The 19,188-nt window shown below is 46.9% G+C and overlaps 1 protein-coding gene across 1 annotated transcript; it reads left to right on the forward strand.

Moving 5' to 3' along the window:
• The first annotated feature begins 538 nt into the window (after window positions 1-538).
• Window positions 539-17,761, forward strand: LOC132591247 (uncharacterized). Its single transcript, XM_088664291.1, has 8 exons — window positions 539-1,528; window positions 3,086-3,591; window positions 3,783-3,864; window positions 4,032-4,114; window positions 4,370-4,496; window positions 4,952-5,842; window positions 7,318-7,328; window positions 15,022-17,761. The coding sequence occupies exons 2-8, from the start codon at window positions 3,178-3,180 to the stop codon at window positions 16,114-16,116; spliced, it is 2,703 nt and encodes a 900-aa protein (XP_088520417.1). The 5' UTR covers window positions 539-1,528; window positions 3,086-3,177; the 3' UTR covers window positions 16,117-17,761.
• Window positions 17,762-19,188: the final 1,427 nt, after the last annotated feature.

A 19,188-nucleotide genomic window follows, 5' to 3' on the forward strand; every position in this document is an offset into this window, starting at 1 on the left:
CTCTCCCCCTTTGCCAGATGTCAGAGAGAAAAACAACTACCAGACTTTTAGAAGACATCTGAAGGCAGCCCTGTTTAGGGAAGCTTTTAATGTTTAATATATTATTGTATTTTAATATTCTGTTGGAAGCCGCCCAGAGTGGCTGGGAAAACCCAGCCAGATGCGTGGGGTATAACATTATTATTATTATGATGATTATCCCGCAGGCAGTGGGGAGAGGGTTGTTTATATGGCTTTCTAAAGAAGCAGAGAGAAGCTACAAAAGCGAGAGATATGAACAGAAATCAGTGCAAATGAGAAGAAATCCCCCGATAAATGAGGGAGCCCAGGGAAACTGCAGCCTGGTCTGACAGGAATCGGCCTCCTTGGCACCTAAAACTGAGGCGAGGCTCAGGTTTCGAAAGGCGGGCAGTTGGGAAAAGGCGGGAAAAGTCGTTTCCCTCACAGCAGCCGGCTGAGGGGCGGGGCCAGGGCTGTTTAGTCACGGGTCCTTGCCCCGCCCTCCCTCCGCCTCCCCCTTTCCCCGCTTCGTGCTCTGAGGCGTCTGCGAGAGAAGACCCAGCGTCGCCCGCAGGGAGCATGCGCAGCTCCTCAGTCTCCTCTGACCTGTGTGCGCTCGGCTCGGCAAGGGTTAACAAGAACCGAGCAGGAATCCTAGAGAGGCCAGGAAGGGGGGGGTCCTAGGTCCTCCAGAGCAGAAGCCCCTCCCCCTTTGTCCTCCGCCCAGGCTGCCTCGGTGCCCCCTCCTAGGATCCAGTGAGTCTCCTCGCTCTTCCCCCTTGGGGCGCCTTGGGGAGAAGTGGGGGGGTCCCCAGGGCGCCAGGGAGAGGGTGCCCAAGGGGGGGAAGACCCCCAAGGCAGGGAACATCCTCCCCCTTCCTCTCTGTTCTTCCCACCAGACCCTCCTTTGCATCTGGCACAGCCTTTTCCCCTACAAACTGCTGCTCCTCCTCTCTGCCTGCCAAGGGGGTCCCACCCTCCCCAGAAGGAAGCCTCTGTCTGTGGGCTCCTGCTCTCCATAAAAGGAGGAACTGGGTGCGCTCTGTCCCACAAGGGCTCAAAGGAACTAAGATGGATTCCTAGAGAGGTGAGGGCAGAAAGTGGGCCAGGTCCCCCGAAGCCAACGACCCTCCGTCCTTGAAAGGGGAGGGGTTGCTTTCTTCTCTCCTTAGCCAGAGCTGCCTATGTGCCCCTTCTGGGGTCCACAGAGTCTCCTCTCTCTTCCCCCCTTGAGGTGCCTTGCAGAGAAGGGAGGTCCCAGGGCTGTAGGATGAAGGTGCATGAGGGGGGCAGAGACCCCCAAATCAGGAAGCTTTCCCTGCGCCCTCAACAAACTAGAAGTGTGCATGCACACGAAAGCTCATACCAAAATAAAAACTTAGTTGGTCTTTAAGGTGCTACTGAAGGAATTTTTTTATTTTGTTTCGACTCCACGGCTACGTACCTGTAACTATGATTCCCATGATTAGTTTGAAGGAAGCCAGGACTCTTTAAAGTGGCCTCATCCTGCTTTGCAGATGCAGCCGGGGTGTGTGTTCTTCTCTTTTTCCTTTCTTTTGGAATAACTCTTAATCTCCTGGTGATGGGTTTGTGCCTCAAGTTGGGTGAAGATTCCTGCATCGCAGGGGGCTGGACTAAATGGTCCTCAGGGTCTCTTCCCATTTGATGGTTCTCCGATTGTAAATCCTCTCCCGTCTTATATATATCACATAATGTCACAATAAATTTGCAAGGTATCTGTGACATATGTTTCATTATGAGTGGTCACTGTATTGAGTTCTAGGTTCGTGAATTGGCTTAAACAGAAAAAGATGAAATGGGATACATTGAAACAGAAGTCACCAGATCCTTAGATATAGTGAGAGGGTGGGGAGGGGTATTTATCAGAAGGGGAGATGGAATGGGTGATTGGCTGATAGGTGTGGTAAACCTGTTGATGATTAACAACTGCAATTGGTCTTACGGGAAAAAGCAAGGGATGCAGATGGCCAAAAATAGCTTAGCATGTGTACTGGGATAAGAATCCAATGTCTCTATTCAGACCAGGTCTCTCCATAGTTTTAAGTTTAGTAATAAGTTGTAATTCAGCAACTTCTCTTTCAAGTAAATGAAACAACATATAGTGTTGGTCTGTTGATGAACTTGGGGGGTGAGATTCAAAGCTAGGAGTATAATTGCTCTGTTGATGCCTTACTGTGTTTGATGTTCATTTTGTTAGAAGCCACTCAGAGTAGCTGGGGCAACTCAGTCAGATGGGCAGCATAATAGCAGCAGCAGCAGTAGTAAGAATAATAAAGGTAAAGGTACCCCTGACAGTTAGGTCCAGTTGCGGACAACTCTGGGGTTTCACGCTAATCTCGCTCTATAGGCTGAGGGTTTGTCTACCGACAGCTTCCGGATCATGTGACCAGCATGACTAAGATGCTTCTGGCGAACCAGAGTAATGCATAGAAACACTGTTTACCTTCCCGCCAGAGCTGTACCTATTTATCTACTTGCACTGGCATGCTTTTGAACTGCTAGGTTGGCCGGAGCTGGGACCGAGCAACAGGAGCTCACCCCATCACAGGGATTCGAACTCCCAACCTTTTGATCAGCAAGCCCTAGGCTCTGTGGTTTAGAACACAGCGTCACCCGCGTCCCTTAGTAAGAATAATAATTTAATACAATTACTATATGCAAGTGGGTTTCTAAGCAGAGATAATAACTTCTGCTTAAATTTAAATTTAGACTAGCCAGACTGAGACAAATGCTGATAGTGTGTGTGTGTGTGTTTTCTGGAGTCTTTATTTTTTTCCTCATGATGCTGCAATGTATGAGTGCTCAGTTGTAACAAAATCTCAAGCTGTTGGGGGGTGGGTGGGTGGAGAGACTTCAAATTTCCCTACCCCCTTTCTGAAGGCTCTGTGTTGTATCTCAAGGTTTTTTCTTTTTGCACGCTTGATTTGTTGTTGTTTAGTCGTGTCCGACTCTTCGTGACCCCATGGACCAGAGCACGCCAGGCACTCCTGTCTTCCACTGCCTCCCGCACCCCTTTTCTGAAGCCTCTGTGTTTATCTCAAGGTTTTATGCATTTGCTTTTTAGGGTTTGCCAGCAGCTCTAATTTGGACTAGCAGAACTTTGCAGAAGAAAAAAGGGACTCCTTCTGATCTCTCGGAGGCTTCCTGAGAGCACAGATGGATGAGCAAGACTCGCCTGGACCTAAAGCAGGAAGAGGCCAGGCCACTGAAGATGGGAGCAGTGGGGGATTCTCTGAAAAAACTGTGCAGAAGTTCCTGGGTGAAGAGAACACCCTCTGCTCAGATATGCAGAGCCAGCAGCTCAGGCAGTTCTGCCACCAGGAGGCTGAAGGACCCCGTGAGGTTTGCAGCCGACTTTACCACCTTGTCTGTCAGTGGCTGAAGCCAGAAAGGCACACGAAAGCTGAGATGCTGGACCTGGTGATCTTAGAGCAGTTCCTGGCTGTCCTTCCACCCGAGATGGAGAGCTGGGTGAGGGAATGTGGAGCAGAGACCTGTTCTCAAGCAGTGGCCCTGGCTGAAGGTTTCCTCCTGAATCAGGCAGTGGAGAAAAAGGAGACAGAGCAGCAGGTGAGAGAGACTTTCCTCTGGATACTCCCAAGGGGCTCCAAACAAGAGGGAGAGTATCCCAAAATGCAGTACTCATGCCCCATTCCTTTATGGATAGGATAAGGTATTAGATCTGATACCCCTTAAAAAGCCTCTGATTGCTTTTCTAATCCCCCTCCCCATTCTGCATCACATCTTTGTTGCTCTTTCAGGTTAAGGTTCTGTTAGCAGAAATGGGTCCTAATTCCTCTGAGGCAGCGAGGACTCCGATGGACACTAGGGAGAGACCACTAGGTAAGGAGGGAGTTACAGTGCTATCTCGGGTTTAGAATTTAATTCATTATGGAGGTCCGTTCTTAACCAGAAACTGTTCTTAACCTGTGGTACCACTTTGGATGCATTCCTCAACCTTGGAGAGAACCAGGCTTTCATGGCTTCCCACTTCCCTTTGTCTCTGGCAGGTGACAGGATGATGCTGGCAAGACCTCCTCATCCGTCTTTTCATGGTGGCGAAGGGGAAGCAGCGGCTATGGAAGCAGATCAGGTAGGGGGCAGGACACTTGTGGGGAGAGAGGCTGAGGGGGGAGAGAGCCAGAATTCTTGGAAGAACAAAATGTGGAGTTCCACCCATTTACACAAAGCTTAAGACCCATCATTAATATAATAAAGTAATTCCAGTGAGATGTTAAAATACGTATTCATACCATGTGCAGCAAAACAATGCCCCTAAAGCAATGCAACAATTAACAGGCAGAAAACACCAGAGCAATGTGTGGTAGATCATCCCTTGTTCTTTTAGGGCCCAGTGTGCTTTGAGGATGTCACTGTTCATTTCACGGACAAGGAGTGGGCGTTGCTGGATCCTGACCAGAGAGCTCTGCATAAGGAGGTCATGGAGGAGAATCGTGGACTCCTGGATTCTCTGGGTAAGGCTCTCTGAGGATCATAATATCTGGTTTGAAATTCCATACTGTACATCTCTCCTTGCAATGAATCTCCAAGGTTTGGATGGAACTCAATAGCGCCACCTATACCACTTGAAATCACTTGGAATGGAGGGCAATTGGCGGTGTTGTCTGTGGATATCCATCAGAGTGGGTAGGGAGTTTGAAATAGCTTCTGCCAGATTTGGATTTTTGCTTCTGTTGGTTTTTGGTTGACTAAAGAGATAATTGATAATGGAGACAGAGCGGATTCCGTGATTGGGCCAAACTAAAGGAATTGAATTTCAGGTTCCTGTAAATATGTCAGCTAATACCAGCCAACAAAGGAAGTTAAATCTGTAGTGAGAATTCCCATCTTATCATAATATTTCTTTTCAAATCTAAAATCATTTCAACAAAATATTTAAATATAAAAAATAATTAGTTTTTTATTGCAGGTGGTGATGAATTGGAAATTAATAACAAAGGGGAACTCGAAGGAATCCACACAGTAGAGAAACCATATAAATACTTGGTGGGTGAAAAGAACTTTAATGAGAGCTCCAATTCCACTTTTAATCAAAGAAATCCAATTGGGAAAAAAACCTATCAGTGCTTAGAATGTGGAAAGAACTTCAGTCACAGCGTATCTCTCAATTCCCATCAAAGAATTCATACAGGAGAGAAACCCTATCAGTGTTTGGAATGTGGAAAGACTTTCAGAAAGAGCTCAGATCTCACTTCCCATCAAAGAATTCATACAGGGGAGAAACCCTATCAGTGCTTGGAATGTGGAAAGAGCTTCAGACACAGTAGCCATCTCATTTCCCATCAACGAATTCATACAGGGGATAAACCCTTTCAGTGCTTGGAATGTGGAAAGAGCTTCAATCAGAAGAGTAGTCTCACTTCCCATCAAAGAATTCATTCAGGGGTGAAACCCTATCAGTGCTTGGAATGTGGAAAGAGCTTCAGTCACAACGTATCTCTCATTTCCCATCAAACAATTCATACAGGGGAGAAACCCTATCAGTGCTTAGAATGTGGAAGAAGCTTCAGTCACAATGCCTCTCTCACATCCCATCAAAGAATTCATACAGGGGAGAAACCTTATCAGTGCTTGGAATGTGAAAAGTGCTTCAATCAGAAGAGTAGTCTTACTTCCCATCAAAGAATTCATACAGGGGAGAAACCCTATCAGTGCTTGGAATGTGGAAAGAGCTTCAGTCACAAAACATCTCTCACTTCTCATCAAAGAATTCATACAGGGGAGAAACCCTATCAGTGCTTGGAATGTGGAAAGTACTTCCGTCACAACACATCTCTCACTTCCCATCAAAGAACTCACAGTGGAGACAAACAATAGCAATTGCTGTGTAGTAATTTTAGGAGATTTTAATTTGTATTGTAGCAGTGTTATTGTGCTTCTGTCATTCCTATAAAAAACAATCTAATGTTTTATTCTGGGTTTCTTCCCCCTTCATATGAAACTAGACATGGGAGAGCATTGCTCTGGCTAAAATATTTTACACAGTTCTAATTTTGGTTTATCTGTTTTGATTTTGTCAGGTTGGTGTTGTTTAAATGTTTTTAGATGGTGCTGATGGTTACTTTAATTAGGGTATTAATGTAAACTGTTTATTATTGTTGTGGTTGTTGTTATTGGTTTGTAGAGTAGTACCTTGGATCCCAAACTTAATCTGTTCTGGAAGTCTGTTCCAAAACCAAAGCGTTCTAAAACCAAGGCGTGCTTTCCAATAGAAAGTAATGCAGCTGCTGGGTGACATTGGGCCAGTCACACTTCTCTGAAGTCTCTCAGCCTCACTCACCTCACAGAGTGTTTGTTGTGTGGGAGGAAGGGAAAAGAGAATGTTAGCCGCTTTGAGATTCCTTAGGGTAGTGATAAAGTGGGATATCAAGTCCAAACTCCTCCTCCTCCTCCTCCTCCTCCTCCTCCTCCTCCTCTTCTTCTTCTTCTTCTTCTTCTTCCCATGAGCCGCTCCCGAACCGAGCTGCCCACTCGGCACATGCAGCACGGTGCGATAACTCTCTTCCGTGGCTCCAGAAATCGCTTATGTGTATACCCATATGCTGAAAATCGCTTCTGCGCATGTTTGGCACCACGGACATGCACATAAATGATTTCCAGTGATGCGCTGTGCCGGTCGAGCCCACGGAGTGATCTCCACGGGAGTGACCAGCCCATGCCTGGTAAGCCTTGCTGACCCCTGGGATCCGTTCCAGGCTTTTAAAAACAACCCGTAAAACAACAATTTAACATGGCTGAGGAAACCCAAACAGACGGGTGGGATATAAATTTTATTAAAAATTATTTTTTATCATTATATTCATTTTTATTGCCGAGATTTTCCCCATCAATTATACTTTCATTCTTATCAATATTTCTAGATCTTTTAAAATTTCTTTCCAAATCTTCACATAATGCTAACCCTAAAAGCTGCCATATCTTCTCTTTACATCTTAACACTACAATAGGAGAGGTTAGACTCCTATTGTAGGAAACATCTCTGGTTAGCCCAGAAGCAGCGCATGTGTAGAACATTCTTCAGAGTGACCTTGCACCTGTTGTATGTGGGGATGATTAGGGAAGCAGGAGAGGATATATTATTTAATGATATCCTTCCCTAACGATAGGGGATCAAATACTTATTTCACTCATTATAATGCACATCAATCTCTGACTTTTGTATTCTGGGTTTCTGGGGTTTTCCCCTGTTATTCTGTCTCTCACAGCTACAATAAACCTACCATTAAAATTATGGACTGGTTGTTTCTTCGTCAGAGGGCAAACAGGCAAATTTAGCAGGGGATCAAGTTCTTTTCCCCCTCACTGTAAAAGTAGTTTACTCACAGATTCATACAGGTTCACAGACATCCCTGAAGGCAGGCTTAGGTTACATAACAACTAGAACTATTCCATAAAAAAGTTAGTCCCAAGTGACTGTGACTAAGCAGTCACTTCTCCAAACACACAGAAACATACAAAATGGAGAAGACACACTGATCAGAACATGGAGGCTGTGTGCTCCTCCATGCTAGCACAACAGACAACACCCTTCTCCAACGGGATGTACCAGGTTCACTACCTGTACAGGTATTTCTTTGACTGGTGGGAGCTCTTCCATTTCACCATTCACAGAGGGAAGTTTGTGGCCATGTCCCCAGAGGATGGGTCCCACGTCGAAAGGTGGGACATTGGCTACCTGTGGACAAAAACAACAGGGATATAAGTTATGAGGCTGGAAGATCTGGAAGATGAGCCCCTCAGGTCGGAAGGCGTTCAACATGCTACTGAGGAAGAGCGGAGGACAAGTACAAGTAGAGTCAGAGCTGATGAAGCGGCTGGGCCAAAGCCGAAATGTCACTCAGTTGCAGATGTCCCTGGAAGTGAAAGGAAAGTCCAATGCTGTAAATAAAAATATTGCAAATCTAAATCAAATTCCTTATAAATACACAGTGGAAGTGAGGAACAGGTTCAAGGATTTAGATTTGGTGGACAAAGAGTTTGCATACATGGAGACAAAGAGACAGGGTTTCTGTTTATTACGAAAGTGTGTTGGGCTTGTGCAGCTGGGAAAGAAAAGGCTTTCTGGGCTCACCGTCCTTTGCCATGAGAAAGCAGAAGGGGCAACCACTGAACGGGCAGACAGTCAAAGAAACCTGCTCTCGCACAAGTGCACCCCCCACCAATTTAGTAACATTAGCAAAGCCCAAGTTCAAACACCAGCCCCTATTTTAAAAAGGCACCCGTAATGACGACACTGGACTACCCTTTAGGGTTGCTGTAAGTCACTGTTCCAAGTCCCAAACGCGCATAACAATTCTGGTCTACTTTGTAGGGCTGTTGTAACGGGGACACCTTACGCCACAGCCCTGCCTCCCCCACGTTGGGAAATGGGTGTGAAATTGACCAGATCCCCCTCCCCCCCTCCTTGCAATAGATTAAAAAAGTGAAGAAGGGGGAATGTAATCTTTGTGCCCCGGAGGAATTTTTCGGAGGTTTTTTTTTGGGGGGGGTCTCTTTCCGTGCCGTCTCCGGGGATCAAACCTGGGACCTTCTCAGGAAAGAAACAGGTTAACAGAGCTTGTTTGGAAGGAGGAGAATTTGTGTGTTCTGGAAGGGAGGCGTCACTCATTCCTCCCCATGGGTCAGTGAGCTCCGCTTCCTAGAGAGGCGGGAAGGTTAGGGGGGGGGAGGTTGGAGGGGGAGGGGCCTCCATCCACATTCCCAGAAAAGGAGCATGTCTGCAGAGGAGGAGGAAAAAAAGGTGCAAAATATTATTATTATTTTGGGGTTGTGGGGAGGGGGAGAAGATTGCGCTTTCCCTATCCCTGAATCTGCAAACAGGGTAGCTGGGAAGGGAGGGCAGGATTTGGGGTGGGGGGGAGGGAACTTGGAGATGGTATTTGTAAGTGGTCCATGTTTCACAAGCATACAGTAAGGTTGGTAGTGCAATAGCTTTGTAAACAACCATTTTACTTATTTCAGTAAGGTCCAGTGCCGAGGGCCTTCTGGCGGTTCCCTCACTGTGAGAAGCAAAGCTACAGGGAACCAGGCAGAGGGCCTTCTCGGTAGTGGCACCCGCCCTGTGGAACACCCTCCCACCAGATGTCAAAGAGAAAAACAACTACCAGACTTTTAGAGGACATCTGAAGGCAGCCCTGTTTAGGGAAGCTTTTAATCTTTAAGAAATTAGTGTATTTTAATATTTCTGTTGGAAGCCGCCCAGAGTGGCTGGGGAAACCCAGCCAAATGGGCGGGGCATAAATAATAAATTATTATTATTATTATTACCCGGTATTATTATTATTATTATTTTGGTTTCCCTGCCAATGACCCTTCAATTGGGAGAAAGCCGCACTCGCAGAGCTCAGGCGATGCTGGATTTTGGCCTCAATGTTGGCCCAAGTAGGAGAAGTGATCGACATTTTGCAACGTTACACCACCGAGTTGGATTTGATAACACATCCTGTATCGGATGAAGCAGGAGTGCCACTTCTCCAACGGGATGCAGCGGGTTCACTACCTGTACAGGTACATCTTTGACTGGCAGGAGCTCTTCTATTTATCCATAAACCGAGGGAAGCAAAGCGTAGTGAAAGGGTATTTAAAATACAGCAAAATGCCTTTCTAAAGAAGCAGAGAGAAACTACAAAAGCGAGAGATATGAACAGAAATCAGTGCAAATGAAAAGAAATCCCCCGATAAATGAGGGAGCCCAGGGAAACTGCAGCCTGGTCTGACAGCAATCGGCCTCCTTGGCGCCTAAAACTGAGGCGAGGCTCAGGTTTCGAAAGGCGGGAAGTTGGGAAAAGTAGTTTCCCTCAGAGCAGTCGGCTGAGGGGCGGGGCCAAGGCTGTTTCGTCACGGGTCCTTGCCCCGCCCTCCCTCCGCCTCCCCCGCTTCGTGCTCTGAGGCGTCCGCGAGAGAAGACCCAGCGCAGGTCCTCAGAGTCTCCTCTGACCTGTGTGCGCTCGGTTCGGCAAGGGTTAACAAGAGCTGAGCTGGAATCCTAGAGAGGCCAGGAAGTGGGGGGTCCTAGGTCCTCCAGAGAGGAAGCCCCTCCCCCTTTGTCCTCTGCCAAGGCTGCCTCGGTGCCCCCTCCTAGGATCCAGTGAGTCTCCTCTCTCTTCCCCCCTGGGGCGAAGTGGGGTCCCAGGGCTGCAGGGGGAGGATGCCCAAGGGGGGGGGAAGACTCCCAAAGCAGGGAGTATCTTCCCCCTTCCTCTCTGATCTTCCTTTGCCCCTTTGGGGAGGGAAAAAGTGGCATGCCATTGAACACCCCCCTCCCAATCCCCGTCCGAGGGAAGAGCCCCCATCAAGCCATCCTTTCCTTAAGGCATAGCCTTCCTCCTCAATGCAGGCAAGAACTATCCGTCTCTGGAACAGTTTCTTCTCTAGAGCGATTTTGGCCTCAAATGGAAAGTCTGGACTTTGAAGTCATCTTACTTTACCTGTTATTTTGTATCGTATTTACTGTTTTAATTAGGTTTCGTAGTAATTTTGGATTATGCAGAATGCTTTATCTGAGTGGATGTAGCAACCGAAAGGGGAGAATGACAATAAATATATCTTATCTTATCTCATCTGCCTGCCAAGTGGATCCCACCATCCCCAGAAGAAAGCCTCTCTTTTTCTGGGAGCCATTGTAGTGTAGTGGTTAAGAGCGGTAGACTCATAATCTGGGGAACCGGGTTCGTGTCTCCGCTCCTCTACATGCAGCTGCTGGGTGACCTTGGGTTAGTCCCACTTCTCTGAAGTCTCTTGGCCTCACTCACCTCACAGAGTGTTTGTTGTGGGGGAGGAAGGGAAAGGAGAATGTTAGCCGCTTTGAGACTCCTTAGGGTAGTGATAAAGCGGGATATCAAATCAAAATTCCTCCTCTCTCTGTGGGCTCCTGCTCTCCATAGAGGGGGGAAGTGGGTGCGTTCGGTTCGCCAAGGATTAAAAGGAACTAAGCTGGATTCCTAGAGAGGGGAGGGCAGAAAGGGGAGAGGGGGAGGTCTCCTAGAATGGAGGGGTTGCTTTCGTCTCTCCTTTGCCAGAGATGCCTATGGGCCCCTTCTGGGATCCGCAGCATCTCCTCTTTCTTCCTCCTTGGGATGCCTGGGGGGATCCAGGGCTGCATGAGGAAGGTGCATGAGAGGGGCAGAGACCCCCAAATCAGTGAGCTTTGCCTGCACCCTCAACAAACTACTAGTCCCATGATTCTTTGGAGGAAGCCAGGACTCTTTAAAGTGGCCTGATCCTGCTTTGCAGATGCAGCATAGGTGGCGCTTGGGTGTGTGTTCTTGTCTTTTTGCTTTCTGTTCGGAATAACTCTTATTAGGGCTGTGTAAACAAGGATAAAGGGAACAATAAATGATGCAAATACCGGTAAGCCAGCCAGCAAAGAGTGAGACTCTTGAGTTTCCTGGTCATGGGTTTGTGCCCCAAGTTGGGTGAAGACAGGTTTAGCAGTCCACATCCCATAGCCAAACGCCTAGTCAGGAGCCCTTGTGGTTGTGCTGAGATTAAGTGTAAGAATCATTTTTCCTCTTCTGCTACCAATGAAACAGCATAAAGTGTTGGTCTATTGATGGAATCAGGGGGGGGGTTTCAAAGTGAGGAGAATAATTGCTCTGTTGATGTTTTTAATAATGTTTTTAATAATGTTTGATGCCTTACTGTGTTTGATGTTCATCTTAATGGAAACCGCTCAGAGTAGCTGGGGCAACCCAGATGGGCGACATAATAGTAGTAACAGTAGTAGTAGTAGTAGTAGTAATAATAATGTATTACTATGTGTAAAATTATATTTAGACCAGCCAGATTGAGCCAAATTCTAATGGTGTGTGGGTTTCCCCCGGGGAGTATTTATTTCTCTTGCGTAGTGCTGTAATCAAGTTTAAAAACAGCTTGAAAAAACTCATAATCACAATATGTTCAGAGTCTGGGCTTTAGTGCAGTGCAGCCTTGATTGCTCACAAAAGTCATCCACATTTGTCTGGGGACATTTTTCTGATCCTGACAGAATGCCAATTTTATAACAGAACAATGCATTTGCTTTGTAGGGTTTGCCAGCACTAATTCGGACAGGAAGAACTTTGCAGACGACAAAAAGGGACTGATCTCTTGGAAGCTTCCTAAAAGCAAAGATGGATGAGCAAGACTCAGCTGGACCTAAAGCAGAAAGAGGCCAGGCCACTGAAGATGGGAGCACTGGGGGAAACTCTGTGCGGAAGATCCTGGGTGAGGAGGACACCCTCCGCTCAGATGTGCAGAGCCAGCAGCTCAGGCAGTTCTGCCACCAGGAGGCTGAAGGACCCCGTGAGCTTTGCAGCCGACTCTACCACCTTGTCTGTCAGTGGCTGAAGCCAGAAAGGCACACAAAAGCTGAGATGCTGGACCTGGTGATCTTGGAGCAGTTCCTGGCTGTCCTTCCACCCGAGATGGAGAGCTGGGTGAGGGAATGTGGAGCAGAGACCACTTCCCAGGCAGTGGCCCTGGCTGAAGGTTTCCTCCTGAGTCAGGCAGTGGAGAAAAAGCTGGCAGAGCAGCAGGTGATATATATTTTCCTCTGGATTTTCTCAAGGGGCTCCAAACCAGAGGGAGAGTATCCCAAAATGCAGGATTCATGTCCCATCCCTTTATGTATAGGAGCCAATGAATGAGATCTGATACCCCTAAGTGTTTGCCTCTGCAAAATCCTTTTCTAATCCTCCTCCCCATTCTCTGCTTTGAATCTTTGTTGTTCTTTCAGGTAAAGGATCTGTTAGCAGAAATGGGTCCTGATTCCTCTGAGGCAGAGAGGACTCCAATGGACACCAGAGAGAGGATGATGCTGACAATACCTCCTCATCCGTCTTTTCATGGTGGCGAAGGGGAAGCAGCAGCTATGGAAGCAGATCAGGTAGGGGGCAGGAGACTTGTAGGGAGAGAGGCTGAGGGGTGGGCAACCAGGGTTACTCCCTCCACTTCCTGGCTCCTGTCAAAGGTGCCCTGAACTAAAGGTAGGAAATGCCATTTGAAATTGTTAATGAAAATATGGAGAATATATATATAACTGAGAATATGGGACATCCACCTCACCCATATCGCCTTCTGAATGTTACTAGTATTTTTTATCTGTAGTTGCAGTTTTATTTCTAAATTTAACTTTGACAAACCATAAAAATGGGCCAGGATTCATCTAACCAGCCCCATCAGTTGGACAACGGCCTTGCCATTTCTCCTCGCCTCCCTGTGCCCCATGTGCCCCTTGACATTGTCTTTTGGGCATCAGGTAGGAATGCTTTTAAGAACACAATGTGGAGTTCCACCCATTTACACAAAAATTAAGACCCATCATTAAAATAATAAAGTAATTCCAGCGAGATGTTAAAATACGCATTCATACCATGTGCAGCAAAACAATCCCCCTAAAGCAATGCAACAATTAGCAGGCAGAAAACAACAGAGCAATGTGTGGTAGATCATCCCTTGGTCTTTTAGGGTCCTGTGTGCTTTGAAGATGTCGCTGTTCATTTCACGGACAAGGAGTGGGCATTGCTGGATTCTGACCAGAGAGCTCTGCATAAGGAGGTCATGGAGGAGAATCATGGGATCCTGGATTCTCTGGGTAAAGCTCTCTGTTGGATCATAATATCTATTTTGAAATTCCATACATCTCTCCTTAGTGCCACTTACACCACCTGGAAATCTAACGCTTCCAGAAATCACTTTGAATGAAGGGCTATTCATGGTGTTGCCTGCGAATATCCTTCAGAGTGGGCAGGGAGGTGGAAGTTGGTGACTCTCCCCCATCGCGCAGGGAGGCGGTGTTTGTGGGGGGAGCCTGTGGGGGGGAAAAACTATGCTGGGCAGGATGACCTTCCCACCCCCTCGCCTCCCTTCCCTCCCCTCATCCCAAGCCCGACCCCAGGCGAGATCCAGGCGAAGCATCGCTGGTGCCACATTCCCGAGCGGGGGATCGGGGTGCTCGCACTATGCACAGGCTCCAGCCCACCCATCTCAGCATCCAGCAGCTACCGTAGGAGAGCAGCCAGGAACAGCCACCGCCACCGCCGCCTCATCTACACACTCTGGTGCTGCTGCCATGTCCTTGTTCCATCGCACCAGGGACGCACATGCTGTCCAAAGTGGAGACAAGCCCTGGGACTCGCCCGGGTGAACAGGGAGCATGGGCAGATGCCAGAAAACATGGAGAGGGGAGAGCGAGCGAGCAAGCGAGAGACCTGCTTTGCGGGGGGGGATAAAGGACTTGCTTGAGTGGTGGGGGGAGAGAGTTTTTGCCTCCCTTTCCTTCCTCCCACTTAAACTCCCCTCCCACATCCAGTTAGCCACCTCCTTCCCCACATGCACCCATGTGCGCTCCTTGTCCCTCCAGTTTGAGTCCCCCCCTTAAACTCCTCCCCTTCCACCTCATCCCTCCAATGGCAATGGGTAGATCACTGCCAGTTTTCGATACTGGGTAGTCGATTGCACCCTGGTTTATTGCTTTCATTTTATGGATCAATTGTCTCAGAGTAAAATTCATGTTAATTTGTTGTTTTACAGGTTGTTTTTAATGGTCTGGAACGGATTAATCCATTTCACATTACAGTGGTACCTCTAGTTACAAACTTAATTCGTTCCGGAGGTCCATTCTTAACCTGAAACTGTTATTAAGCTGAGGAGCAATTTCGCTAATGGGGCCTCCTGCTGCCGCCACGCTGCCAGCACATGATTTCTGTTCTCATCCTGGGGCAAAGTTATCAACTCGAGGCAACTACTTCCAGGTTAGCAGAGTTTGTAACCTGAAGTGTTTGTGACCTGAGGCGTTTGTAACTCAAAGTACCACTGTACATACCATGCCATGGGAAAGCGTGCCTTGGTTTTGGAATGCTTTGATTTTGGGATAGAATTCTGGAATGGTTTAAGTTTGAGAACCAGGGTACCACTGTAATTAGTTCTATCATTGCAGGTGGGGATGAAATGGAAATTAATAACAGATGGGAGCAAGACAGAATCCACACAATGGAGAAGCAATATAAATACTCATGTGAAGAGAACTTTAGTCAGAGGTCCCAGTCCACTTCTCATCAAAGAAATCCCATTGGGAATAAACCCTATCCATACTACGAATGTGGAAAGAGCTTCTGCCAGAGCACCCATCTCACTTCCCATCAAAGAATTCATACAGGAGAGAAATGCTATCAGTGTTTGGAATGTGGAAAGACCTTTAGAAGGAGTGACTCTCTCACTTCCCATCAAAGGATTCATACAGGGGAGAAACCCTATCAGTGCTTGGAATGTGGAAAGAGCTTCAGTCAGAGCAGCAATCTCACTTCCCATCAAAGAATTCATACAGGAGAGAAATGCTATCAGTGTTTGGAATGTGGAAAGAGCTTTAGTCGGAGAGACTCTCTCACTTCCCATCAAAGAAGTCATACAGGGGAGAAACCCTATAAGTGCTTGGAATGTGGAAAGAGCTTTAGTCGGAGAGACTCTCTCACTTCCCATCAAAGAAGTCATACTGGGGAGAAACCCTATCAGTGCTTAGAATGTGGAAAGACCTTCAGTCAGAGTAGCAATCTTACTTCCCATCAAACAATACATACAGGGGAGAAACGCTATCAATGCTTGGAATGTGGAAAGACCTTCAGTCGAAGCGACTCTCTCACTACCCATCAAAGAATTCATAGTGGGGAGAAACCCTATCAATGCTTGGAATGTGGAAAGAGCTTCAGTCAGAGCACCCATCTCACTTCCCATCAAATAATTCATACAGGGGAGAAACCCTATCAGTGCTTCGAATGTGGAAAGAGCTTCAGTCAGAGCGCCTCTCTCATTTCCCATCAAAGAAGTCATACAGGGGAGAAACCCTATCAGTGCTTCGAATGTGGAAAGCACTTCAGTCAGAGCAACCATCTCACTTCCCATCAAAGAATTCATACAGGGGAGAAACCCTATCAGTGCCTGGAATGTGGAAAGAGCTTCAGTCAGAAGAATAATCTCACTTCCCATCAAAGAATTCATAGTGGAGAGAAACACTTTCAGTGCTTGGAATGTGGAAAGAGCTTCAGTCACAGCTACAAATTCACTTCCCATCAAAGAACTCACAGTGGGGATAAACTCTAGCAATTGCTGTGTAGTAATTTTATTTTAGGAGACTTTAATTTCTATCCCAGCAGTGTGTATCTGAAGAAGTGTGCATGCACATGAAAGCTCATACCAATGACAAACTTAGTTGGTCTCTAAGGTGCTGCTGGAAGGAATTTTTTTATTTTGTTTTGACTACATCAGACCAACATGGTTACCTACCTGTAACTATCCCAATAGTGTTCTTGTGCTTCTTCAACCCAGCGGAGAAGTCAGCCTTGCCTCTCAAAGCTATTGAGTGCAAACCCATTGCCCAATATTATTCAACTACATATCCAGATCTGCAAGGTGGAAGTCATTGGCCAAGGTGTTGAATTCAGGCTTTTATTTGTGGGAAGGTTCTGTCTAGAAATCTCTTGCTACTCTTCTTCAATCCTTCAAAGTACTGTACTTAAGCGCATGCCAGGAGCAAAGAATTGCATCCACGAGGGAGAAACGATTCTCTGTGTATTATACATCAATGGCTGTTGGAAACAGCAGTAAGCAGTGTTTGTTTGCTTCAGCCAAATCCAGTTTTTATCTGCACACATATGATACATGGTGCGACGAAAGTCCTTTACTTTCCGTCTTATAACTCTGACCTCTCAATTATTAAAAGCACTAACAGGGATTTCTGAGGTAAATCAAACCTCCCACTTATCCCTCTAGCCTTTCTTTAAACCCTCTAGCACTTGTGGGTTTTCAAAAATAAAAGAGAGTCCTCTTCCAGCCTAAACGTGACCAGGTACCTATATAGACTTGGGGCTATAAATAAGACTGTTCCTATGTGCACTCAGATAAGGGTTTCCCTTCACTAGAAACTCCCTTACTGTAAAGCTAGCCTCCTTCCTGGGGTAACTTTATTGTCGCTCAGAACCTGTCTCCTCCTTTAGCCCCCCCCCTTTCTTGGTGCACTCTCAGCCACAAACTAACCTTTCTCCTCTAAAAGGCAGTTTTGACAGTTTAAAAGAGTTCCCCACCACCTGGGTTCCTGGGTACCTTAGCTGGAAAATGAAATAGACGATTACTAATGTGACACTTTAAAGATGGATATTTATTGGCTTGAATCTTAATGGTTGCTTTCTGGTAGCATTGGTACGAACTTAATTTCACAGGTAACGTTTCTTAGTAATCAAATAACAGAATACCTATCAACTAAACTATTATTATTATTACTTCATCTACTCTAAGTCTACCTTCTCCAAAACCACCCAAGCTCCCCACACAGAAAACCCTCAACCGCCAACTAACTGCTGCACATCAAATTTTTTAAAACCTCAGCAGTCCCTCCTCCAGCGGAATGTTGCTGCCAGTCACCAGGGAGACTGGGTTAACCTTTCAAGTGGCCTGCTTGGAGAAACAAAATACAACAGAACCTTTCTTTAAAAACAAACAAACATGTCACACATGGAAAGAGACTTGCGGTAGGTTGAAGAGATATTAAGAGCAATGAGACTCACCCGAGTGGCAACGTCTGAGCTAGTTTGAATCATTCATGTGTAGTCTTATAAATCATTTAATGTGTTAACACAAACAGAATTTATTAATACTGTAGTTGTACAAGGGATTATTATGATGACTGTAATGTAATTGAAAATAATAGGATTTTGGAATGCTGAAGTAAATAAAATCATAAAACCATCAATTCTAGCACGCGCGGGGCCATCTAAATTATATAATTCGTATTTGAACAATGGTATTAGTAATTGTATTATACTGTAAATTGGTATTGTTATAAATGAGGCTATTTCTGGAATGTAATTGTGAGGGACAGGGGATATCGGGAGGTCCCTCCCATCTTGAGCTCCAGCCCATCTCCGAGCGCTGGGGAAAGCAGGGAGAGTTCCGACTCAAGTGGAGAAGCAGGTAGTGGTGTCCGAGGCTCAGGCAAGGTAGCAGAGCCACTGGCCAAGGTGGGACAGGAAGGGGGGAGCAAGGGGGGAAGGCCAATCCCACCGACTCCGGAATTGCGCAAGAAACGTAGGGGGAAGAGGCTGGGTCTCCCCAAGCTTTTATGCTGGAGGAGAACGCGCCAATCTCCATTCGGAGGTACTGAAGAAGACTGATAAGATGTGTCAATCTCTGTAAATAGCACTGCCTTTAGCACTGTAAATACACAGCACCAATAAAAGAATAAAATGCAGAGCTGTGTGGAGTCGTTACTCTGAAGTAGCCCACCCAGGCCACTGTGACAGCTACCTCCGAATCTTTTTTTGGGCTACTTTGGAGTTGCCGGAATGAGCGCGCAAGAGGCGGAGAAATGGCGGCAGCTCGCGGAGCAAGCCCAGCAGGAGCTGCAGCAACTGGCGGTGCAGGCACAGGGAGAATTAAAAGCGGCCAAAGAGGAAACGCGGAAAAGCCAGGAGGAGAGGCAGAATCTCCTTGACCAGGTGAGATCGCTACAGGAAAAAGAGCAGCAGTTAAGAACGCTAGCAGTGGAGCTCCAAAACAAGTTGGATGCAGAGAAAAACAAGGGCGGGGGGGGGGCAACTCCAAGTGCTGCCGGGAAGGAGAGCGGGGACCCTAGTAAGCAAGTTCAACGGGGACCCAAGGGAATATCAGGGCTTTGAGACTGAGATATTGTATGCCCTTGAGCTGCACAATGATGAGTTCCCTGATGATGCGCACAGAGTAGCGTTTATAGTGGAACATCTGACCGGACCAGCAAGGGAGTGGCTCAGACCGTTAATCGCGGCAACAAACCCTTGCATGAAGAATGTCAAATTATTTCTAGAAGCTTTAAAAGTAATGTATGCAAGTGACAGTCATATGGACCATACCAAAGAGGAACTTCATAATTTACGCCAGGGGAAAATGACAGTTCGCGAATATTGGGCTAAATTCACCATGCTGGTGCACAGGCTGGGGTGGGAACTTCACTCGCCTCCGATGGAAGCTGCGTTCTATTTGGGATTGCATCCTGATGTGAAGGATGAGCTCTCGAGAGGTCCGAAGCCCAATAATATGGATGAGTTGAGTAAAGCGGCTCTGGCGGTGGGGGTGAGGCAGGAATCTCGGTGGAACGACAAGCAGACAACGCGCGCAACACAGCCTTGGTTCCCACGGTCGCAG

This window comes from Zootoca vivipara, chromosome 2, assembly GCF_965207765.1.
Source record: "Zootoca vivipara chromosome 2, rZooViv2.hap1.1, whole genome shotgun sequence".
NCBI classification, from domain to species: Eukaryota; Metazoa; Chordata; class Lepidosauria; order Squamata; family Lacertidae; genus Zootoca; species Zootoca vivipara.